This window comes from Lynx rufus, unplaced genomic scaffold (assembly GCF_022079265.1).
Source record: "Lynx rufus isolate CCGP_SWC_20201006 ecotype Redwood Valley unplaced genomic scaffold, mLynRuf1.p SCAF_7, whole genome shotgun sequence".
Lineage (NCBI taxonomy): Eukaryota > Metazoa > Chordata > Mammalia > Carnivora > Felidae > Lynx > Lynx rufus.
The window spans coordinates 23531052-23557397 of record NW_025814889.1 but is presented as its reverse complement, the minus strand read 5'-3'; the positions used below and the strand labels follow the sequence as shown (position 1 = coordinate 23557397).

The 26346-nt window shown below is 35.8% G+C and overlaps 1 protein-coding gene across 1 annotated transcript in view; it reads right to left on the bottom strand.

Moving 5' to 3' along the window:
* Positions 1 to 26346, bottom strand: part of GPR158 (G protein-coupled receptor 158) — a 425672-nt gene that overhangs the window by 115131 nt on the left and 284195 nt on the right. The window contains exon 5 of the mRNA XM_047065052.1: positions 18050 to 18118. Within this exon, the coding sequence (XP_046921008.1) occupies positions 18050 to 18118 (69 nt within the window). The remainder of the gene's footprint in view (positions 1 to 18049; positions 18119 to 26346) is intronic.

Genomic DNA, 26346 nt, shown 5'->3' with positions numbered 1-26346 from the left:
CTCCCTTTTTGAGGGTGTAGACAGAAAATTCACATTTATCTGATAATGAGATCAGCTGGAAAACTCCAAAAATAACTATTCATTTCACTTTCCTGGTAATTAATATTTACTGTATTTTACCAAACACTTTGTCTATGACAGATTGACACAATGCAAAACTAACAAATGAGTTAAAAACATTCACTCATTCACCACACAAAGTTTGAAATGCATTGCTACAGGCCAACGGTTTTCAGAGTGTGGTTCAATGACCATGGACCAGTAGTTACCAGCATCCCTTCGGAACGTATTTGAAATGCAAATTTTCTGACCGTAACCTAGATTACTGAATCAGTGGGGCTCAGCAATCTGGGGTTTAACAAGTCCTTGATGATTCTGATGCTTGTAAAGTCAGAGAACTCCTACTTTAGGATATGCTACTTTGTTAACTAATACTTACACATTTCATAATTGCATCAGGCACTATTGTAAGCATTTGCATGCATAAAATCATCCAACGGTAAGTTTATAATCCCCATTTTACAGATAGGGCAATGGAGGTCCAGAGAGCTTAAATGACTAACTAAGGTCACACAGCTAATAAGTGTCAGTTACAGTGGCTCCACAGTCCATGCTCTTCACCACTATACTATAAAGCCTAATATTGATCAGATAAGTATACAAGAGATAAGGTGTTTACCAGCTAGTATATTAAATTTATCAGGAAACAATTGCTATAACTTAAGTTATAGCAATTAAAGTTAAGTAACAATGCTAATTTTGTTAGCATGTCAACCATGAAGACAGGGTTCTATAACAGGGTTTTATCAGAGCTTTTTATATCATAATACCAGGTAGCAACCTTTTTATTATGCAGATGCTCTGCATTGTTGGCATATCTAATGCCTTGTTTACAGGAAACTAGAAAAATATTCATTGGATTCTTACTATATGCCAGACATTATGTTACACATTAGAGAAGGCAAAGATGTATAAGATATAAGATAACACATACAAAGTACTTCAGACATTGATATGGAGAATCACAAAATAAATGTCAGCTCTCATATCATTATCTTGTTGTTTATAATGGAGAGGGAAACACAGGAACTCAACTATAAAACCAAACATAATACAGCAATACTGCAGTAGAGAAATGATGGTGTAATACTTATTCTGTAGTACTTTTTCCCTAAATTCATTAACAGTGTTAATGAGAGAGATAATCTCCTTCTTCTCTCCCTTTCTCTTAATTTCTTTTTTTTTTTATTTTAGAGAGAGAGAGAGAGAGAGAGAGTGAGAAGGAGAGAGGGGCAAATGGAGAGAGAATCTTAAGCAGGTCCCAAGCTCAGCACGGAGCCCCACGTGGGGCTCGATCCCATGGCCCCGGGATCATGACCTGAGTTGAAATCAAGAGTTGGACGCACAACTGACTGAACTACCCAAGCACCCCTTTCTCTTTTTGCACCTCCTCCCTGAAGTCCAGGACTCTGAAGGCAGGACTTCATTTCTCACTGTTTTCAGAACATCACCATATGACTTTTTTTCAGGACAGAATCATGGCTTCATTTCTTTCAAATGCAAAGGGGCAGAAATAAAATATATTTTTCTAAGGAAAAACTGAGAAGACACTGAAAGCAAAAAGTGAGACTTCCTTGAAGCCAAGATTCCCAAGGTGAAAAAAAATGCCATTTAAACATTACCTGAAAATTGTACAATTTGCCAACATTGAGCATTCAGCTTTGACTTTCAACATTCTATTTAAACAGAGTGGGACAAGAAGGTGAAATAAAAGGGCAAAATGTTGACCAAGTGAAGGCAAAATAATTCCAGTACTACTCAATATTGTCAGCAGTTGCCAAAAAGTCTAGGTTATTAGGTGTGTAATCCATTTTTGTAGCTTAAATTTTTTAATTAAAATTCTGTCTGAGCTTATATCACAGATCAATTCCGCGTTAGTCCTGAAGATCTGTACTGTCTGTCCAGAGTAGGTAATTATCAAATCTTTCATTTGCTTTATGATGGCAGAAATAGCCCAAGTGACTGTATGACTGGTACGGTGACAGTGTCTGAAGAATACACGGACACAAGCGTGCCTGAATCTGGACTGACTAGGACTTGAAGGATAGTAATCATCATCTTAGTCACTATTCTATCAGCGACAGTCATTTGGCCATAGGACGCACAATTGTTCGGAGGAGACACATGATCCAGACCACTGTATACTGTGGAATAGTTATCCCAAAATCTGAAAAATCACTGTCAGTTATTAGAAAGTTGCAGTTTATTCATAAGGGCTCCCAACCAACTGCACTGAGATACTGTCTAAATCTAGTGCGAAGTCCTGAACAACAGGAAAATGAGAGAAACAGCCAAAATTTACACATTCTCAGAGAGGACCCAAGTTCTAATTTTTGCCCTGACCCCAGGCTTTCATTTGGTATTTATAAAGAGAAGTCTTAGTACCACCTTTTTTTTTTTTTTTACCAACACAATGAGTGAACTAGATGTGTTCTGATCTAAGTTCAAACTCTCCACTTACTGGATACCGTATTTAAGGACTATTTAAGGGCTTCCTTTATGACAATATTCACTTCTCTCCTGCACCATCATTTTCCATCTCTATGGGATCATTCCATAGCTCTGCAAGAATGTAATTTAGCTCATTTAAGAAAAAAAGTCTCTTGACCTACAACTTCCTTCAGTACTCCAATTCTCTACTCTTTACTGTAAAACTTGTAGAAAGAGGGTTTTACTTGCTGTCTCCATTTAATCTTCTCCATTTATCACTCACCTCTGTTCTGAAACAGGTCTGGTCAGTACCACCTCAACATTCCAAATTCAGGAGCCAATTCTTGTTCCTCATTTTAGAAGACTAATCAGCAGCATCCAAAGGAATTAATCACTCTTTTCTCTGTCTTTCTTTAAACGTAATGTGTATATTCAATTGATCCTACTCGTACTTCCCTGCTAGGTTATTCCCAGTCTCCTTTACTGGATCCTCTTCATCTTCTGCACCTCCAACCATCACAGCATATCCATCCATCTATATCTCTCTCTACCCACCTACCTATAATCTATCTCTTGTGATTTTATATATAGAGAGAATAGATGACCATACCCATTTATCCACCACTCTGTTTAAGAAAGAGAATATTACTATTCACTACAAGCTTCCTTTATGCCCCTCTTCCTCTTTGATCCCATGCTTCCCCCCCCTTCTCTGGCAACCATCATCCTGGATTTTGTGTTTGTCATTTTCCTGCTTTCTTAAGGTTTACCTCATATGCTCATATTATACACACAGACACACACACACAATTTCACTCTGTATAAATGGAATCACACTTAGACAACATTATGAGATTTTTAACATGTATTCTTTAAGGCATACATTATAGGATTTATATTATTAATTACAAATATTTTCATAGGTATTATGTGGAAAAGGAGGTAATAACATTGAGCAAGATAGAACAGATCTCAAAGCCTTCATATGAGATGTTCACTGTGACTCCGTAAGTACGGGCATATGCCATATGCGCTTAACCTCTTCTTTTTTTAGAGCATCTTTTACGTTAGAGCATCTGATGAAATGCTGTGCTTTATACTGGAAGGCGAAATGTGCAACTGCTTTGAAAGAATCCATATAATCAGCAAAGCCTCTCCTACCCTCTTCACAATAAACAACAGCACTTGTATGCAGGCTGTGTTAGGTCACATGCGGACTCAGTGGCATGACTGACGTGAAATGGACAAGAATCAAGATCAGGACAAGTGTTTTTTCCCACATTTCTGTAAGTATGATGAAAAGTGGACACTTTCATATAGAAATTAAAGTGTGAAGAATGAAGAAAGTCAAAGTTAAGTTTAAAGTAAGTTTTGGATGAAAATGTCATCTGAACATGTCTATGTTTCAGTTAATCATATTTATTTTTTTATTTTTTTAATTTTTTTTTTCAACGTTTATTTATTTTTGGGACAGAGAGAGACAGAGCATGAACGGGGGAGGGGCAGAGAGAGAGGGAGACACAGAATCGGAAACAGGCTCCAGGCTCCGAGCCATCAGCCCAGAGCCCGACGCGGGGCTCGAACTCACGGAGCGCGAGATCGTGACCTGGCTGAAGTCGGACGCTTAACCGACTGCGCCACCCAGGCGCCCCTCAGTTAATCATATTTATATTATTGCTGAAGCCTAGAGATGGCATTCAAAATAAATTTCATTTTGGAATACTCATGGAGAGACAAATAATGGAAATTTATACACATTTAATCATAAATTACCTTTCCTTTAAATAATTTATATTAATATAATTATAATAATGATTAATAATTAATACATTTTAGGTAAATGTATTACTGAAATAAATATATAAATTGACATATTTTCTGACACGTTTTAGGAAAGCAATCTGTTCTTTATCCCAGAAGTTCACACTGACCTTTCTTTTTTTTTTTTTTATATGAAATTTATTGACAAATTGGTTTCCATACAACACCCAGTGCTCATCCCAAAAGGTGCCCTCCTCAATACCCATCACCCACCCACCCCTCCCTCCCACCCCCCATCAACCCTCAGTTTGTTCTCAGTTTTTAACAGTCTCTTATGCTTTGGCTCTCTCCCACTCTAACCTCTTTTTTTTTTGGTGCAGCCACTCTGGAAAGCAGTGTGGAGGTTCCTCAGAAAATTAAAAATAGACCTACCCTATGACCCAGCAATAGCACTGCTAGGAATTTATCCAAGGGATACAGGAGTACTGATGCATAGGGGCACTTGTACCCCAATGTTCATAGCAGCACTCTCAACAATAGCCAAATTATGGAAAGAGCCTAAATATCCATCAACTGATGAATGGATAAAGAAATTGTGGTTTATATACACAATGGAGTACTACGTGGCAATGAGAAAGAATGAAATATGGCCCTTTGTAGCAACGTGGATGGAACTGGAGAGTGTGATGCTAAGTGAAATAAGCCATACAGAGAAAGACAGATACCATATGTTTTCACTCTTACGTGGATCCTGAGAAACTTAACAGAAACCCATGGGGGAGGGGAAGGAAAAAAAAAAAAAGAGGTCACACTGACCTTTCTAATTGAAGCTATGGGTCCAAATGATTTCTTCAATCACACTTATATCAGCCTGAGACTGCTCTGAGGTTAGGTTTTTGTTAATATGATTCTATGTAAGTATTATGTCTTGATATTTTTTCCTGTTTTGCTATTTTAAGTAATAAATCTGCTTTATTGAATTGTGACTCTTCAGTGACACTTTGTAGTCCCTGACATTTAAGGTATGATTTGCCATGTCAAAGCGTCATCTCCTTGTCATTTTTAAAAAAATACTTGCTACTCTTTTAAATGATGTGTCTAAGTCTTCCACAACTGTTTCCTATAATAGCTTTGAAGGGGAAACTATTTTTTAAGACACATTGCTAATGTCATGTCTAGCAACTATTTTTCTGTTTGTAACTATTTTCTGAATTATCTATTAAACATCTTTAAGTGTATTTTTACCTTCTTATGTCAAATTATTCATGCATAAGACTACAGAGATAAACTTAGACATCACAGTATTGGTAGTTTGTTAATATGAGAATGTTTTCCAGAGACTATTAAAGTTATCTATCTTAAATCACAGGTTCACATTTAATATCTAACCCTAAAGTATACATTTGTTGGCTTTTTTATTAACTTAAAATAAACTACCAAATTTCAGAAATAGTTAATTACATATGTGTCTTGGGCCCGCACAGGAAAATTTAAGATACATTTTTATAATCAGAGGAGAAATGATAACCATCGATAAAGAGACAAAATGAGTTTCTGCTGTGCTTTTTCCCATGGGCAAAGACATTATCCCAAAAATTCTAGCAAGGGAGTTAGAAATAAACTTATACTTTACCCTTTTTTATAATTTTTTTCTTACTAGAGAGCTACAACATGCTAGCTATGACATTGATGCAGAGGTACAATTTCTTATCTTTTGACTCAACCCATCTGACTGTCAAAATCTCTATCATTGCCAGAGCAAGCATGTCCTTATTTGTTGCTATTAAGGCATTTTCAGGATAATTTATTATGTGCTTAGTCTACTGCCAAACTGTGACATTTCTGCCTCCACATCACCGCTGAATCTGTTTCCATTCGGTTGCATTAGAGATTCTCTGTAATTGTGGTGGTTTATTCTCACCTTAATGTCCTAATTTTTGAGTTAACCTCTCCCTGTTTATTATAAAATAACGAGTTACTTAACTTCCTTTCAATGAAGGCTTGACATTTGAGCAAAGATTTAAAGAAGATGGGGAGTTACCCAGGGATATATGTGGGTTAAGTTAACTTAAGCAGTTAAGACTGCTCCAGGAAGAAGAAACAGCCAACGTCAAGGCTGTGAGGGTAGGTGCATGCCAGACCTACTCAAGGAAGAACATCAAAACCAGTACTGTTGCAGCAGAGTGAGAGAGGCAGAGAGGAGGGGAGTATGACGTCAAAGAGAGTGGGGCCAGGTCACGTAAGACTTTGTAGGCTAGGATTAAAGCCTCTATTATTGGTCTAGATTCCTTCTTACCTCTCTCTAGGGAACTCAGAGATAGACAGAGATATACAGGCACACAATTATATAGGTGTATGTGCATGTGTGTCAGTTGCTTTAGTTAGCATTATGTTGAAACTCAACAATTTTCAATGTGCGATAAAGGAAGTAGACGCAGCAGACATGGTCCTACTCTTCAAAGGCTTACAATTTAAAAGTATAATTATAACAGATCTATTCACTGAAGAATGAATATTTGGCATAGGAGAGCCAAAAAGGGAACTGGTGAATTTTCCTATAGAAACATAGTGTCTTCCCAGGTTGGAGAGAGAGATTTGGAGATGTCATCTTTGTTGATGTACCTAAGTAGCACACTAGGCAAGGAAATTATCCAGAGCTAAAAAAGTGTGGTAAAAGAGGAATGCGAAGCCTCAGATTATAATATAACCTAAATTTGTGGCTTCATGTGATCTCAAAATAAAAGTAGCCTGCTTCAATCTATTCCTTCTGTTGCTCTCCATTTAATTCTTCATAAAATAGCTACCTATAAAAACTGCTTTCTTCAAATATGAAAAGTAGCAAGTCAAAACCACAATGAGATACCATTTCATACCCATTAGTATGGCTATTAAAAAGAAAAAAAAACAGAAAGTAACAAGTGTTGGTAAGTATGTAGAGAAACTGGTCCTCATGAGCTGCTGGTAGGAATATAAACTGCTGCAGCTGCTTTAGAAAATTGCTTGGCAGTTTCTTAAGAGTTGAATTACCATATGATCCAGCAATTTCACTCCTAGGTATATACCCAAAACACTGAAAGATGGGCCTCAGATACTTACACGCCAATATTCATAGTAGCATTATTTATAATAGTCAAAAGGTAGCAACAACCAATGTCTATCAACAGATAAATGGTAAATAAAATGTGGTATTATACATACAATGGAATATTATTGAGCTATAAAAAGGAATGAAATTCTGACTTATGCTACAACATGGATGAACCCTGAAAATATTTCGTTAAGTGAAATAAGCCAGGCATAAAAGGACAAATTTAACTTGGGATGATGAAAAAGTTCTGGAAATAGTGGTAACAACTGCAAAACACTGTGAATGTACTTAATGCCACTTAATTGTACATTGAAAATGATTAAAATGGTAAGTTTATATTTATGTATATTTTACCACAATAAAAAAGAAGTACCACACACGCGCGCGCACACACACACACACACACACACACACACACACACACACACATAAAATCAGAAAGGAACCAGCACATACATACTCTTTGTTTAAATAATGGAGAAAAAGGCATATGAAGAATGGACAACAAAAGTGACGTTACCCAAGAATATTGGCACAAGTTCAAATTAATTCTCACAGCTTCAGAGAAATTACAAAAAATATGTTCCTTCTGATGAAGAATCTTAAAGAAAAAGACAATAGAATCAAAGAAGAGATAAGAAAAACAGAGAAAGTGATACAATTGCTCCAAGAAAGCTGGAGAAGAACTGAAAAAGTGAAAATGAAAATAACAGTGGAGAGGTTAAAAGAATATTAGAATCCACTCAAGCAGAATAAACACACCTGAGAATAGCATAAAGGTCACAGAATAAAGGCTTGATGGAAATACACAAAGCAGGGGCGTCTGAGGGTGGCTCAGTTGGTTAAGTGTCAGACTTCAGCTCAGGTCATGCTCTCAGGGTTCGTGGGTTCGAGCCCTGCGTCAGTCTCTGTGCTGACAGCTTGAAGCCTAGAACCTGCTTTAGATTCTGCCTCTGCCTCTGTCTCTCTGTCTCTCTCTCTCTGGCCCTCCCCTGATCATGCTCTGTCTGTCTCTCTCTCTCAGAATTAAATGGACATAAAAAAAAAAAAAAGAAACACACAGGGCAAAATAAAAAAGAGCAAAGATATACAGGTGACTAGAAACATTTATAGATACCAAAGGAAAAGAAAATTCAACGTATACATAATTCCTGTTCCTGAAGAAGGAACAAGTTAAATGTATATATATTTAAATTCCAGGAATAAAATGTATATATATTTAAATTCCAGGAATAGAAGAGGTCTTACATCTATATATTGAAAAGAAACACTATGATCCAAGAAACAAAAAAATAACACAGAATGATAAATTTCAAGGCAATTTCTAGTTTATTTAATTGCAAAACCGAAGTATGACTTATTGGCATGTAGGCAGAAATATTAAGTCATCCATAGGAGGGAGAAATCAGGCTATTTCAAGAGCTGTAAATATTCAGATGATGGATGTAAAGTTCTGAGCAATACAAAGTGTGTCTTGAAATTTTTATACTCAAGCAAGTTATTCTTCATGTATAAGGACACTGGGTAGAGATTCTCAAGCATATAAAAATTCAAGAACTATAGAGCTTTTCCTTCATGAAAAACCTATTAATGAAAACCAAGGGACAAATTAAAATAAAGAACTGAGTAATGAAAAGCCAGGTTACAGACATTAGTGGAAAATATTAAATCTATTTAATAAAGACCTGAGACCAAATAATATGTGGATAATAGTTTTAAAACTGCATATTATATGCATGTTATAAATGCTAACAATTCAAAGATTATTAACTAACAAAAATCAAAAAGTGGAAGGAAGAGGCAAAAGGAACTGTATTTAAATTTGATTTCTAAGCTGTCCCAGCTTAAGTCAAGTGATACTATTTAAAGTTGAAACATAAGATAAGTGAAAAAGAATTAACCCAACTTTTAAAACATTTTGTAGTCTTTTTTAACTTTAGAAATCTATTAGGACTAATAATGTTTGCTGTGAAGATTCATTTATCTAAAGCTCAGTAATATCTTTAGTTTCACTTCAGTTTTGGGGTTAAAACAATAAAGATTACAATTAAGTTTCTATTAAAAATGTCATATATGTGTATCCTGATTTCCACCATTCACCCATTTTCTATTTCAGTGTATAAATGTGTACACACAGATGTCTTAAATGATCAAATGTACATTGTGATTATTTCTGAATGATAATGAACTTTGGTTGTGTTTGGTTGTGACTTTTTCTTTGTGCTTAGTTTGCAAACAATGGTAGTATATTTCACGAAAACAACAGAGTATTTTTTAAGAAGAATACAGTCTAATTGGTATTTATTTTAGCAAAAATTTAAACACTGTTGCTTTTTCACTGACAAACTAAAGCCAGGGGTCCAATTCTCAATGATTTAAGGCTCTCAGTTTATTAAAATTCTTTCAGCTAAAGGAAGATTATTAATTACCGACTTTTGTAAGTAGATGACCACACCTTCCAACTATCAGTCTTCTCTCTGGTAGGCTGAGGGAAGTGTACAGCAACAAGTGGATAAGTGGAACCACACAGAATTCCAAGACATTTATAACCATGTCTTCGATTCCTCTAACCTATCCTATAAAAGAAAACAAAATGGGCGCCTGGGTGGCTCAGTCGGTTAAGTGTTGGACTCTTGATCTCTGCTCAGGTCATGATCTCATAGGTTCGTAAGTTCGAGCCCCACAGTGAGCTCTGTGCTGACAGTGCAAAGCATGCTTGGGATTCTCTCTCTCCCTCTCTCTGCCCCTCCCCAGCTCCCTCTCTCTCTCTCAAAATAAATAAATAAACTTAAGAAAAAGAGAGAACAAAGTGTCTTAGTGTCAAACTCTTCCAGCTCCCTTGAAGGAGGTGGTCTAGTTTTTGACTTTTAATCTCCACATTTTTAACCAATATTCCTGGAATTTACTAGCAGTTTGGGATTAAGAATCTTCTATTCCCTGAAGAAGTGGCTCAGTTGGTTAAGTGTCAGACTCTTGATTTCAGCTCAGGTCTGTGCACACACACTCTCTCTCTCAAGATAAATAAATAAATAAATAAGAGTCTTCTATTCCCATACTCTTCAAGCTACCTTGGCATGAAACAACTATCCCCATACTAGTGTCTTCTTGATAGTACTGCTATGCTTATGAATATTTAACTTTCTTTCCAATTTACTTTTTCCCTTTCTCTCTGGTATCCATCCAAATGGATCTAAATGACAGCAAGTAAGATGCAGTCTATATAAGCTTAAAAAACTGTGTTTTAGGGGCGCCTGGGTGGCTCAGTCGGTTAAGTGGCCGACTTCGGCTCAGGTCACGATCTCGCGGTCCGTGAGTTCGAGCCCCGCATCAGGCTCTGTGCTGACGGCTCAGAGCCTGGAGCCTGTTTCAGATTCTGTGTCTCCCTCTCTCTCTGCCCCTCCCCCGTTCATGCTCTGTCTCTCTCTGTCTCAAAAATAAATAAACGTTAAAAAAAAATTAAAAAAAAAACTGTGTTTTAAAGATGGAATTTTTGAGCTGAGGAGAAATCTCCTTACAAAAGCCTCTAGATAACTGAGGTTTGAGAAACACTGGCCTAGCTATAAAATTGGGAACTTGGTACCCTATGTTTGTCACAATGGAACTGAATCTGTCTCAGTACTGAATTGCTAACATTTCTCCCTAAAAACAACCAGGGCTCCTTGGTGAAAAGGCTGATTCCAGGGCTGGGCTAGGGAAAGTACTTTCTGTTGCACTATAATGGAGGAAAGGGCTCAGAATAATTGGGTAATATGGAAAGAATGCAGGAGCCAGCTTCAAGGGGCTCTCACTGGCCTTATTTAGGTTAATCTGAGCTTTAAAATAAACAATAATGGAAATAATAATAATACTAACAACAACAATATGCTCAGCTGCTCTAGCTATATATGATCACATTCTCACTCTCCCTCCCTGATTTCAACCGTCTCTCCTTTATTTCCCTCCTTTGAAGCTCTATGCTCAGAGCAATACTGTCTTGTTTTCCCTCTGCTTTTGAATGGTGTGTGTACTTTATACTAGAAGGAAAACAAAATCTGAGTTTTCGTTTTAGTCTTTGGGGTGATCAATTAAAAAAGCAATCTTTGAACCCTCTTAGGTTTTGTGCCACTGAAACCAAACTGACATGGTCTATAGGGTTATTTGCCAGGTTAAATATAAAGTAGCCATTTTTGTAAGTCAAATGTCTCAGAATCAGAAAGTTCATATGGTTCAATAACATGGTCCATCCAAGCTCACAGGAGTTTTACATGGGTTCTTACAGCCAGAACTTAGGCTATTTTAAATTGGTTCCCTGTTTTATCTTCTTGCCTTTTATTTCCTTGGAGACCTAATATGGAAAGGTGACTGATCAGAAGGTAGAACATGGGTGTCCTTGATTACCTGGTCTAATGTGATCTCAACCACATATTCACACTCGCTACCACAGGTAGCATCACAGAGTGAAAGGAGTCAGGAGACTAGATTCTATTCTGGGCTCTCTCACTACTTAGTTGGATAAGTTATAGTTTCTCTCAGCCTGTCCTTTCATTTGCAAAATATAGGTTGAATAAAGACGAAGTTGTATCTGATATTTCTTCCTTTCCTAATACTTTTTAGCTCTTTATTATAGGGCCTGGGGTGGGGTAGGGAAACAACGTGAAAATTAGTATTTATTTATACAAGTATGAGTGTTCTTTATAAAAAGGCACATCAGCCAACCAAATAGCTAATCAAGGTTACCAGAAGAAATTCACCTTATTAGCTGAAACTGTTGGTTTACTCAAGTCAAAAATGAACTTCTAGACTCCATATCACTTATTATGTTTTACCAATTGGTGACATGTCATTTTTATGTAATTTAATAGGTTAAATATACTTTAGTTGATTTTTAAAAGTTCTTTTATTTCTTTCCTCTAGAAATTGTATTGGAGTTTTTAGGTGATTATGAAGACTAATCATTTGTTCACAAATATATGGACTTCAAATCATGAGTCTCTTTTGAGAATCTGTAAGAAAATGTTTTAAATGCTTTTGCTCTCTGCTATCCAATTATAACAGTGCTAAATTTAGTCAGATTTTGGTTTGTCCTCATCTGCACAGTGATGATAATCTCTAATTTGGACTTCCCAATATAAGCATTGTTATGAAATCGTCTGTAGTCTAAGATTGCTTAGAAAAGGCAAAAATAACCTTAATTCTTGCAAATCTGAACAACAATATGCAGCATAAAAAGAAGAAAAGGCTCATTGCATAACAACTCGGCAGAGCAGTGAATACCCAAAGCCTCCTTCCATGGAGTTACCCATTGCTGAAAACAATTCTCCTTTATTCAAGCACACTTAAAAAAAAGGAACAATAAACTATAACTCCCTTCAAAACTTTCATGAGCAATTCTGGTAGAGACCACACCAGGAACAGAGAAAGTAGGTAAGATATTTAACAAATAGGATAAGTATAGGTCACATTTATATCATCAAATGATTAGACCTTTGGGCTATACTAGATTTACTGAATCAAAAAGTCTAGCCAGAAGTTATAAACTTCATTTCTGTAAAACCCAGAGAAGTCAATGAGCCCTGGCCCAATAAGCAAGTTACTTCTCTTGTCAAGAATGATTTATGCATGTGCATCCATGCACATATACACACCCCATGTAGGAAAAAAAAAAACACAACACCTTTACTATCAATTTCCGATACATCATCTCTCCAATTCTTTCACCTAAAACAAAATTACTTTACTTTCTAGACTCAATCAATAGTATATTTTAATCTCCTTTTTTCCCCTGTGTCTTATGTTCTATCCAAACGTTCATTAAGTAACCTGACCCATTCTGTCTTCAGAGCATGAACACTAACTTATTTGAAACCAAGGCACACAGTATAAACTTGGGAACTATATGTTAATATCTCCCAATGTAAACTGGGGAACTTACAGAAAAATACATGTTATAGAAGATGAAATAGATAGCTAATTAAGCATGAAGTCAATACGATGAGTTATTGTAATGTTTCTGTTGGACACTATTTGTTTGAGTCTTCAAGGAGCCTCTTAAAGGAGGCTTTAAACTTATTTGTTTAAGTCTTCTTTTCTGTTATTCTGTCCCAGGCATATCAAAATTATCAAGCAGAAGTGCTATCATTATATTCCCTTTTTAAAAATGTTTATTTATTTTTGAGAGAGAGAGGTCATGTGTGCAAGCAGGGGAGGGACAGTGAGAGAGAGGGACAGAGGATCCAAAATGGCTCCGCATTGAGAGCAGAGAGCCTGAGGTGAGGCTCGAACTCAGGAACTGTGAGACATGACCTGAGCTGAAGTCTGATGATGCTCAACCAACTGAGCCACCCGGGCACCCCTATATTCCTTATAAATGTCCATTCTTCTCCCTTCTTTTTCTCTGTATCTGATAATCATCAATAGGTATGGGTCCATCAGATGTCTTTCAAAATTGTATCCCAGTCAATGAAAGGGTCTTTAATAACTCCTTTGAACATTTATTAGCCTAAAATTTACTATTCTTTCAAATGTCCTTGCTTCATAAAGTACTTCATTCATTGAAGAGGCTTTAAAATTCCTTTATAGATTTCAGGCCTATGCTCAGTAATACAACCACTTCATTTGAATAAATATGAACCTTATAAATAAAAATAAAGCCAAATTGTGCTAACATCTCAAAATAACATTAAAGAATGCTTTTGGCTTTTGGTTTTTGTTTTTGAGAGAGCGAGCGAGCACGCACACATGTGTGAGCGAGTGGGAGGAGGGGCAGAGGGAGAAGGAGAGAGAGGGTCTTAAGCAGGCTCCTGAGCACAAAGCCCAACATGGGGCACAATCCCATGACCCTGAGATCATGACCTCAGCTGAAATCAAGGATTGGATGCTTAAGTGACTGAGCCACCCAGGTATCCCTAAAAAGTTTTTTTACTAACTGTTAGCACTAAAGTAATATTAATAAGGATTATCATTCTGAGTCCTCCACAATCAAGCAGATTCTATTTGGAAGTTACTTCAGTAGGACAATAGCCACTAGTTTAGGGTACAGTTCTAAATTCATCCAAGTATAATCTTTTTCATTCATTCATTGCATATATACTATGCTTCAGATATGGTGACAGGTTCTGGGCTGTGAGCAAAATAAATGTAGCATCTCCTTGTTCCCAAAGAACTAGAGTTTGCACAGGAAAATGACATTAATCAATTAATTGCACTTGTGAATGTACACTTACAAACTGAAACGGGGGTTGTCAAGAAAGACAGTGGGATTTCATGAGAAATTATTGTAAGGAATTTGACTCCGATTGGGGGGTCAAGGAAAGCTTTCCTAAAAAAAGTAAGAAGCAGAAATCTGAAGAATGACTAGTTGTTAATTAGGCAGAAGAAGTGGTGAGATGGAGGTAGGGGAAGGAAGAGAAGACTCTTCAAAATTGAAGGAAAAACATCCTAGGACAAGAGGCATATTAGTTTCTTACTGCTGCTATAACATATTACCACAAACTTAGTGGCTTAAAACAATACAGATTTGGGGCATCTGGGTGGCTCCGTCGCTTAAGTGTCTGACTTTGGCTCTGGTCATGATCTTGCAGTTTGTGAATTTAAGCCCAATATCACACACCCAGCTCTCTTCTCTCAGCATGGATCCTGCTTCAGATCCTCTGTCTCCCACTCTCTCTGTCCCTCGCTGCTCACTCTATCTTTTTCTCTCTCTCAAAAATAAATAAACATTTAAACTCCCCCCTGCCAAAGCACTACAGATTCATTATCTTCCAGGTCTGGAAGCCAGAAGTCCAAAATGGATCTTACAGAGATAAAATCAAGGTATTCTTCAAGAGGCTCTAGGGAAGGATCTATTTCCTTGCCTTTTCCAGCTTCTAGAGGCTGTCTGCATCCCTTGGCTTGTGGCTTTTTATCCATCTTCAAAGGCAGCAATAGCCAGTCCAATCATTTTTCATGATACCATCTTGGTTCTCTCTTCTGCTTCTCATTATCCTTGAGGACCCTTGGGCCCATCTAGATAATCCAGGATTATCTCCTTATCTTTATTTAGTCTTTTATTTAACCACATCTGCAAATTCCCATTTTCCACATAAAGTAACATATTTATAGGTTCAGGATGGTGGCCATTTTGGGGTAGCTATTATTACACCTACCATGAGAGAGATTATGTATCATTTATAAACTGAAAGAAGGTCAGAGTAGCTGGGTGCAGAAAGTGAGAAGATAAATGGTATTGGATGAGGCTGAGGAGGTGGGCAAGCACCACACTATACACATCATAAACCGTATCAAGGGTTTTGATCTTTATTGTAAGAACAGTGGGAAGCTAGCTATCAAAGTAGTGAAAAATTAGATGTTATATTTTAAAATATTCCTCTGGATACTGGATAGAAAATGTATTTTAAAATAGCAGAGGTTTAGGAAAAAGATGATGGTGACTGCAGCTGCAGATACTCAGATAATTTTTATTCAGATTAGTGAAGTCATTTCAGTCTTTTAGTCCTAATTGGGTGATTCTATAACTTTGGTTAAACATCTTTCTGGTAGTTCTACAGGGAAGACAAAATGTTACCATGTACAACTTGCCATTTACAGTCCCAGGCATGATAAAGACTCTTTATATTATATTGCTTCTATTAATTACTGCGCATAACTCCATGCTAGTAAATCAGACAACTTCAGTAAAAGAGATGATTTCATGGAAAAATTAAAATGATTATACCCAAATAAATTCCGTCTTAAGAGGAAATATAATTCAAGAAGTAGAAAACCTGAATAGATTAAGAACCCTTATAAACACTGAGTGAAGGCAGAGGATAAAAAAAAAATGGGATAATGGAGCAGGCAATGTTATAATTTGTCGCCCATTCCAAGGATTTTGCCTTCTACTTTAAGTAAAATGGGGACTCACAGAGACCAGGGAGAGACTATAACAAAAATCTGGAAGAGACTGATAGTGGTTTAGACACCAGGATGGCAGCAGTGACTGAGACGGGGGAGTGGCTGGGTTCTTGGTATGTTTTGAAGGACTTCTGATGGATGTAAGAAAAATAAAGTTGTCAAGAATGACTCCAAAGTTTTAGCCTGAGTAATGAGAGGGAGAGAGTTGTCATCAATGGAGATAGGGAGACTGACTTTGGGGGTGAGAGAGATCAAGTATCTCAGTTCAGAGCATGATAGGGAATTCTGGTAGACCCTCAAATGTATTGCAGAGTAAGCAGTTGAATATGCGTTTGGAGCTCAGGGGAAAGGTTTAAGCTAGAGATATAAACTTGAGAGTCATTGTATATAAATAGTATTTTTAAATACTTTGAGGCTAGATGAGATCACCAAGGGAGCATGTAGACTATGAAAAGCTCTATAAGGACTGAACTCTAAGGCACTCAAGTATCAAGAGGTAGGAAAGAAGATTAAGAATTAGCAAATTAGGCTGAAATGGAGCAGTTAGTAAGGTAAGAGGAAAACCAAAAAGAACATGATGCCATGGAAGCCCTACCTTTTCCTTCTCTAACTTCTACTGATCTTTCAGATCTCAGTCAAGTGATATTTTATTCCCTAGACCTTGTTAGTTGTCTCTTCCAAGTGTCTCCACAGCATCCTGCCTCCACAGCACCTTGGTTTTTTTTTCAATTATAATTGTCTATACTTACTCATCTCATTCTATACATTGTAAGCTTCCTGAGAGAAGAAATCAAATTTTTGTCACTCACAAAATATTCCCCGATTAGCATAGTACTTGACATGTAGTAACTGCTGAATACAAGTTGGTTGAACTGAATTAGTAAAATCGGTACTTACCTTCTGGTTACAGACAGGTTACTAGTGTGATAGGAAGAGTCTACTAGGATCATCTATGCCACCAATACCACACATACATTCATTTTGTTTATTTTTCTATGTAACCATTTAGAATTTTTCAGCATGAAGTTTTTGGTATGTCTCATGGTTTGATTCAAGTAGAGGGGGAAGAAGAAGAAAACCAATATTTATATGTTTATGGTAAGCATACATACCAATCATACCTTGACAAGTTAGCTCACTTAAGCAGTTAACCCCATACTCACAAATTTCAGAACAAAAGTATGATTAGCTCCACTTTACACTTTATTTATTATATAAATATAAAGATATGTGTACATAAACATATACATATAAGCAAGTAACATCATATATGTGAACAGTTATATATATCATATATCATATATATGTGAATAGTTACATATATCATATATACATATATATGTATTTATATATATGTATGTGTGTATATAAACAAGTGTGTATATAAAGAATTATAAACTAGTAATATATGTGTTAACAGTCATATATATCATATGTGATATATATGTATGCATATATGATATATATAACTGTTTACATATATAATACATTACTCATTTATATTTATATTACTGCCTGAGCAAAAGAAAATAAATGGCTACTTTTAAAATACAATTATGTTACTTACCGGAAAATATAGAAGCAGAGACATATATATATATATACATATATATGTATTTATATATATGTATGTGTGTATATAAACAAGTGTGTATATAAAGAATTATAAACTAGTAATATATGTGTTAACAGTCATATATATCATATGTGATATATATGTATGCATATATGATATATATAACTGTTTACATATATAATACATTACTCATTTATATTTATATTACTGCCTGAGCAAAAGAAAATAAATGGCTACTTTTAAAATACAATTATGTTACTTACCGGAAAATATAGAAGCAGAGACCCAAAAAGAATTGTTTCCAACAGAATAAGGCCCGATGCCCTGATGCTCTAAAAAAAAAAAGAAAGAAAGAAAGAAAGAAAGAAAGAAAGAAAGAAAGAAAAAAGAAAAAGGCATTGTTAATTTACATTCCTAGCAATGGAAGAGCTTACCTATTGTGACAATGCCTCAACCAGTGAATGAAAAATGGCTAGTATTTCAGACAAGAGACCTTAACTGAAACATGCGAAAAGACTGACTATAAAGGTGGTGGTGGATTTAATGATATTGCCAGTGGCTTTATGGAATTTTGTCCCCTAAAATTTTAATCCATGAACAAACTGAGCAGCTGAGAACACTAGAAGATGCTTTCAATCCAAGAAATACACAGACACAAAATATCTTGCTTGTATTTCTGAAACATCAATCACTAAATGCAACGTGAAATATATAAAAAATTATACGTGGTGCAAACATAGTATCTTCACAGGAAAATAATTTGAAGTAGTAGCAACAGATTTTGCAACAACAAAAAGAAGTTGAAAACCCAAGCCACAAGAGTCCATTACATTAAAACAATGTCAGATAAATGACAGACAGAAACAGGAAATTATAATATCTCTTCAAAACACTGCTGCTAGGACATTGTTAGACACAGAGGAATACTTTATGTAATCCCTCAAAGAACTCAAGGCTTTCATTAATCTAAGAATTCGCAATGGAGAAACAAGTTTAGACAGTGAACAGACTTGATTATTCAAGTGGCTTCTCACTATTGGTCTTTATTTTAGCTACCAGATGCTTTTAAGTGAAAAGAAAATTTCTATCAGCAAGCCTTTAAGTGGGTTTTGGCTGGTAGAATTTCTAAGATTGCAAATTACATAAATACCTAATTATGAGTACTATTTTTTAAACTTTACAAAAAGATGACACTAAGAGCGAGAGTCCAAAACATTATACAAGACTGCTTATAAAACAATCAATGCAATATTTAAAAAAAAAAAAAAAAGGATAGGAAAAGAAGTTGCAAAGCTTAATGGAAAGGACAGACATTGGAGTTATCTTCATCTCAGTTTGAATTATGAAATAATCCCTGTGAGTTAGGCAACCTTGAACATCAATGTCTTCACCCATAAAATGTGTATCCTAATCTTAACCTTATTAAATCTGAGTTTAATAAAATATGAAGTATACATAATGGCTACTATTATGCCTGATACTTAGTAAGTAGGTATGTACTCTTCAAAGTAAAAAACAGCACAAGGATGATTAATTTGAAATCCACAGAAACAGATATAAGTAGCAGTCAATTTTTTTTTCATGCTTGGGATCCAAATGGCCCCAGAAAAGCTAAAGGTGGGGGTCGAGAACCCAAGAGTTTTTTTTTTTTTATTTTTAGGGCCAGTAGTTTCTTAGCTATGTTACGACCATTATTACCACAAAGCAGTGGTAGTGGTGCATATATTCTTGCAGTAAATAACCTGTTTCCTTTTCATCTGGTAATGTTGAGCAATCTTCTTAGCCCTTCACTGCCTAGCTCCTGGCTGAGCAGAGGAGGCTATAATTTCAAATTATTAATTGGAACTCCAAAAAGTGGTTCCATAACCAAATGAAAGGCCTATTGAAAATGTGCTCTTTCAGCACTCTCAACAATAGCCAAATTATGGAAAGAGCCTAAATGTCCATCAACTAATGAATGGATAAAGAAATTGTGGTTTATATACACAATGGAGTACTATGTGGCAATGAGAAAGAATGAAATATGGCCCTTTGTAGCTACGTGGACGGAACTGGAGAGTGTGATGCTAAGTGAAATAAGCCATACAGAGAAAGACAGATACCATATGGTTTCACTCTTATGTGGATCCTGAGAAACTTAATAGGAACCCATGGGGGAGGGGAAGGAAAAAAAAGAGGTTAGAGTGGGAGAGAGCCAAAGCATAAGAGACTGTTAAAAACTGAGAACAAACTGAGGGCTGATGGGGGGTGGGAGGGAGGGGAGGGTGGGTGATGGGTATTGAAGAGGGCATCTTTTGGGATGAGCACTGGGTGTTGTATGGAAACCAATTTGACACTAAATTTCATATATTTTAAAAAAAGATAAAGATAAAAAAAAGAAAATGTGCTCTTTCCTTCTTTCCTTCCTTTTTTTTTCAGAGAGGGAGAGAGAGAGAGAGAGAGAGAGAGAGAGAGAGAGAATGAATGTGTGCGCAGGGCAGGGGCAAAGGGAGAGCAAAATCCTAAGCAGGCCCCATACCCACCCTGGAGCCCGATGTGGGGCTTGATCTCAGGATCTTGGGATCATGATCTGGGCTGAAGTCTAGAGTTGGACAGCTTAACTGACTGAGCCCCCCAGGGACTCCATAATGTGTACTTTTCTCTTCAAAATATTCTTGGGCTGAGTTGGCTTCATGGCTTCACAGAACGAATAGGTAGCTAATAGGTGGGTCTTCAGAGACAAAAAAAGAAACCTCATGCTCCCTAAAAAATTTCCCCGTTGTCTTGGTACTGGAAGTTCTTTGATCTAGAACAAACCCTTTTATTTTATACCTGGTGCCAAGAATTAATATAGTAGTGTTGTAAGTAATATGTTGACTTAAGTTCAAAGCAAAGAACAGAAATATTTTCTTAGAATCTAAGTGATAGGATGAGGAAGGAGAGAGGAGGATTGAAAAATGAAGACAGTGCAGTTACTCTGGAAAACAGTGTGGAGTTTCCTCAAAAAGTTAAAAGTAGAACTACCCTATGATCCAGCAATCTCAGTACTAGGTATTTAACTAAATAATACAAAAATAAAATAAAACAAAACAAAAACACACTAATTCAAAGGGATACACGCACCTCAGTGTTTATAGCAGCATTATTTACAATAGCCAAATTATGGAAACAGCCTAAATGTCCATTGATTAATGAATGGATAAAGAAGATGTAATACACACACACACACACACACACACACACACACACACACACTGGAATACTACTCAGCCATAAAAAAGAGTGAAATCTTGTCGTTTACAACGACATGGACAGAACTAGAGAGCGTTTTGTAAGCAAAATAAGTCAGAGAAAGACAAACACCATATGATTTCACTCATATGTAGAATTTAACAAATAAAATTAAATAGGGAAAAAAAGAGAAAGAGGCAAACCAAGAAACAAACTCTTAGCTATAGAGAACAAACTGGTGGTTATGGAAAGGAGGTGGGTAGGGGGATGGGTTAAATAGGTGATGGGGATTAAGGAGTGCACTTGTGATGAGCACTGGGTGTTACATGGAAGTGTTGAATCACTATATCTTATACCTGAAACTAATATTACACCATATGTTAACTAACTAGAGTTAGTAGAAAAACTTAAAAGAAAAAAAAAGAAAAATGAAGATGGACAAGAGAGATGATGAGCAGAATAACAGAGCCCAAAGAAAAATTTCAACTCCTTCACAGTTGTGCCCGAGATAGAAATGGTGGTATGAAACCCTTTCCACCAGAATTGCTAACTGCAAAACTCTTAGAAAACTTTATTGAAAGATGATCAACAATTACAATACACTATTTATATAAAACACTAACACACAAATCAATACCATATATTTTCCAGATATATTTAAGTATGCCAAATACAGATCTGGAGGATACATACCAAGCTGATAACAATGTTTTTTTGTTTTTTTTTTTTTCTGGAGAAGTGGATAGATTTGGGTATAGATCAACTTATTCAAAAACATTTTAATTTCTTTGGAGATTTAGTCATGCATTGCTGTGTAATATGAATTTTAATAATTTAATAAGTAAAATTAAAGAAAAGAAATCTAAAATGTGTCATTTCAAGTTATTAGAAAATTCCACCATTAGGCATCATAATATACCAAAGGGCCTAAATGAAGCCCTTCCTAACTAATATCTACTTAAAAAGATTTTATTCAGTACCAACTTCCTGCATAAAATTATCAAACAGTATTTTTATGATACTTACAGGTGAATATAAAGCTGGGGGAGTTATCATTGAGCCTAAGTCTCTCCTTTAGGATCTATAATGCCTAATGAATATAATTCCAGAGTTTACAAGAGAGGTGTACAGATTCCACTTCACTCTACTTCATCCCACCTGCCCCATTTCTTAAACTTTCTGAACTGACTTATGAAGGTTTGTAACAGATATCAAACTTACATACTAAAGAAAAGAGCTCATAGTATGATAACAATCTTACCGAATTACGTCAAAGTCAATTTCTAAATTTCATAATCCTTGGATGCAAAGTAGAGAGATGTAAAATGAACCACAATTGCAATCGCCACAAGATTTGCCCATGAGGTAGGCACCCAAAGGAAGCTAAGTCACTGGAAGTAATAAGGCGACAAGAATGCTGAAGTCTGAATTTTTTAAAAAACAATTAAAATGCTTTGTCATTATTTCCTTGATCCTACAAGGACTAACTACTTCATTTATATTTTTAAAACATTTTTAGCCACTGGGGAAATTAATGTATATCTTACTAAAACAGTGCAGCTATTTTGAATTATGGCTGATTTCTTTAGCCTGGTAGTAATTAAAGTTTCTTTCGATTACAAAAGGAACCTCTGAGCATGAAGGTATTTTTACACAGCTGTACCTCAGAAGGCAAAATGAAACTACAATAAAGCAACAGAATTAGATTCTGAAGAGAAAGAACTGGCATAAGTTTGGATTATAAACCAAGACTATAAATCTATATTATTTACGAAAAGAATTAGCTGTGATAGCAAGGAGAACGGACTTCTTCTATTTCTATAGAGAAATCTACAGACTGAGAGATTACAAATAAACACCTGATGAAATAGTTACACAATAATAAACTGGAAGCAAAATGTAAAAGTGGTCCTGAAAAGAAACCTGACATTGAGAGATATGAGGACACTGTTTTTCAATAATTTTATTTACAGTGATATTAATAAATGAGAACAGACTACATCCAGTTTGGCAGACTATATGCAATTAGTTTCTCTTAAGAAAATCTGTGATGAGGGGCACCTGGGTGGCTCAGTTGGTTAAGTCTCTGACTCTTGCTTTTGGTTCAGGTCAAGATCTCATAGTTCATGAGATTGAGCCCCCCATTGAGCTCTTCACTGACAACATGGAGACTGCTTGGAATTCTCTCTCTCTCTCTCTCTCTCTCTCTCTCTCTCTCTCTCTCTCTGCCCCTTCCCCACTCGTGTGTGTGTGCGTGTGTGCTGCGCTCTCTCTCTCTCAAAATAAATAAATAAACTTAAACAAAAATCTGTGGTTAAATATTGAAAAACCATTCAGATTTAGAAAAATTTGTCAAGGAACAATTGCCAAAAATGGGGTCGGTTCAAATCAGTATTATTTTTTCCAAAAAAATTATCAGCAATAAAAAAGGTACAAAAAAAGCAGAAGGATATGTCCAGGACAGAGATTGGTAAAGTGAAATCAAAGCAATCCAGAGAGTTTTATTTTAATTATTTTTAATTCTGCATTCAAACATAATTAACATATAGTGTTATATTAGTTTCAGGTATGTGATATAATGATTCAACACTTCTATACATTACCCAGTGCTCATCATGATATATATACTCTTAATCACCTTCACCCATTTCACCCATCCCTCCTACCTACCTCCCTTTACGCAACCACTCCTTCTATATTTAAAAGTCTGTTTTTCTGTCTTTCTCTTTTTTGTTTTGTTTCCTAAATTCCATATATGTGTGAAATCATATGCTATGTGCCTTTCTCTGACTGTCTTCACTTAGCATTATACCCTCTACATCCATCAATGTTGCTGGAAATGGTAAGATTTCATTCTTTTTTATGCCTGAGTAGTAGTATGTTGTATATATATACACACACATACACACCACTTCGTCTTGATCCATTCCTCTACTGATGGACATCTGGGTTGATTCTATATCTTGGTGATGGTAAGTAATTCTGCAAGAAACATTGGGGTGCATATATCTTTTCAAATTCATGTTTTCATTTTCTTTTGGTAAATACCCAATAGTGGAATTACTGGATCATGTGGTAATTCTATTTTTAGTTTTTTGAGGAACTCCCATACTGTTTTCACAATTGTTGCACCAATTTACATTACACCAAGAGTGAGCAAGGGTTCCTTTTTCTCTACATCTTCACTGACACCTGTCATTTCTTGTGGTTTTGATTTTAGCTATTCTGAAAGGTGTAAAGTAATATCTCATTGTGGTTTTGATTTGCATTTCCCTGATGATGAGTGATGCTGAGCATCTTTTCATGTGTCTGTTGGCTACCTGTATGTCTTCTTTGGAAAAATGCCTATTCAGGCCCCTGCCCATTTTTTAATTGGATGGTTTTATTTTTTAGTATTGAATTGTATAAGTTACTTATATATTTAGGATATTAACCCATTATCAGATATATCATTCGCAAATATCTTCCCCTATTCAGTAGGCTGTCTTTTTGTTTTGTTGATGGCTTCCTCTGCTGTACAATAGCTCTTCCTCTACAATAGCTTTTTTTTTTTGGTGCAGTCCCAACATTTTAATTTTGTTTTTATTTCCCTTGTCAAAGGAGACATATCTAGAGAAATGTTTTCATGGCTCATGTCAAAGAGATTACTGCCTTTGCCTTCTTCTAGTTTTATGCTTTCAGGTCCCATATTTAGGTCTATAAGCCATTTCAGTTCATTTTTGTGCATGGTGCAAGAAAATAGTTCAGCTTCATTCTCAGTTTCTCATTGTTTATTGAAGAGAATGTATTTTTCTTATTGTATACTCTTTCCCACTCTGTCATAGATTAATTGATCATAAAAGCATAGGTTTATTTCTGAGCTCTGTATTCTGTTCTATTGATCTGTGTGTCTATTTTGTGACACTACCATACTGTTTTGATTACTATACCTCTGTAGTACATCTTGAAATCCAGGATTGTGATACCTCCAGTTTTGCTCTTTTTCAAGATTGCTTTGGCTATTGGATTTTCGGATTATTTGTTCTAGTTCTGTGAAAACTGCTGTTGGTACTTTGATAGGGGTTGCATTGAATCTGTAGATTTCTATGGCTAGTATAGGCATTGTCATAATATTGGTTCTCCCAATCCGTAAGCATGGAGTATTTTTCTATTTGTATGTTTCATCTTCAATTTCTTTAATCAATGGTTTTAGCTTTTACAGTACATGTCTTTCCCCTCCTTGGTTAAGTTTATTCCTAATTATTTTATTATTTTTGGTGCAATCATAAATGGGATTGTTTTCTTAATTTTTCCTTATGCTACTTCATTATTTGTGTATAGAAATGCAACAGATTTCTATATATTCATTATGTATCCTGCGACTTTACTGAATTTATTTATCAGTTCTAGTATATTTTGGTGGAGTCTTTAGAGTTTTTGACATATAGTATCATATCACCTGCAAAAAGTGAAAGTTTTACTTCCTCCTTACCAATTTGGGTGCGCTTTATTCTTTTTTGTTGTCTTGTTGTGGCTAGGACTTCCAGTACTAAGTTGAATAAAAGTGGTGAGAGTGGACATCCTTGTTTTGTTTCTGATCTCAGGAAAAGCTCTCAGTTTTTTAGCATTGAGTATGATGTTAGTGGTTTTCATATATGGCCTCTATTATGTTAAAGTATGTTCTCTCTAAACCTACTTTGTTGACGTTTTTTAACATGAATCTTTGTCAAATTTGTCAAATGCTTTGTACTTTGTCAAATGCTTTTTCTGTACCTACTAAAAATGATCATATGGTCTTTATCACCTTTCTTATTAATGTGATGCATAACATTGATTGCTTTGCCAACATTGAAACACTCTTGCACCCCAAGAATAAATACTACTTGATTGTGCTGAGTGATTTTTTTGATGTATTGTTAGATTCAGTTTGCTAGTATTTTGTTGAGGATTTCTGCACCTATGGTCATCAGAGATATTGCCTTGTATATCTCTCTCTCTGTCTCCTATGTATGTATGTATGTATGTATGTATGTACGTATGTATGTATGTATGTATGTAGTGTCTTTATCTTGTTTTGGTATCAGGGTAATGTTGGCTTGTTGAAGGAATCTGGAAGCTTTCCTTCCTCTTCTAGTTTTATAAATAGTTTGAGAAGAATAGATATTAACTCTTCTTTAAATGTTTTCTAGAAGGGTGCTTGGATGGCTCAGTTGGTTAAGCATCCAACTTCAGCTCAGGTCATGATCTCATGGTTTGTGGGTTCAAGCCCTGCATTGGCTCTGTGCTGACAGCTCAGAGCCTGGAGCCTGCTTTGGATTCTGTGCCTTCCTCTCTCCCTGCCCCTCCCCCACTCATGCTCTGTCTCTCTCTG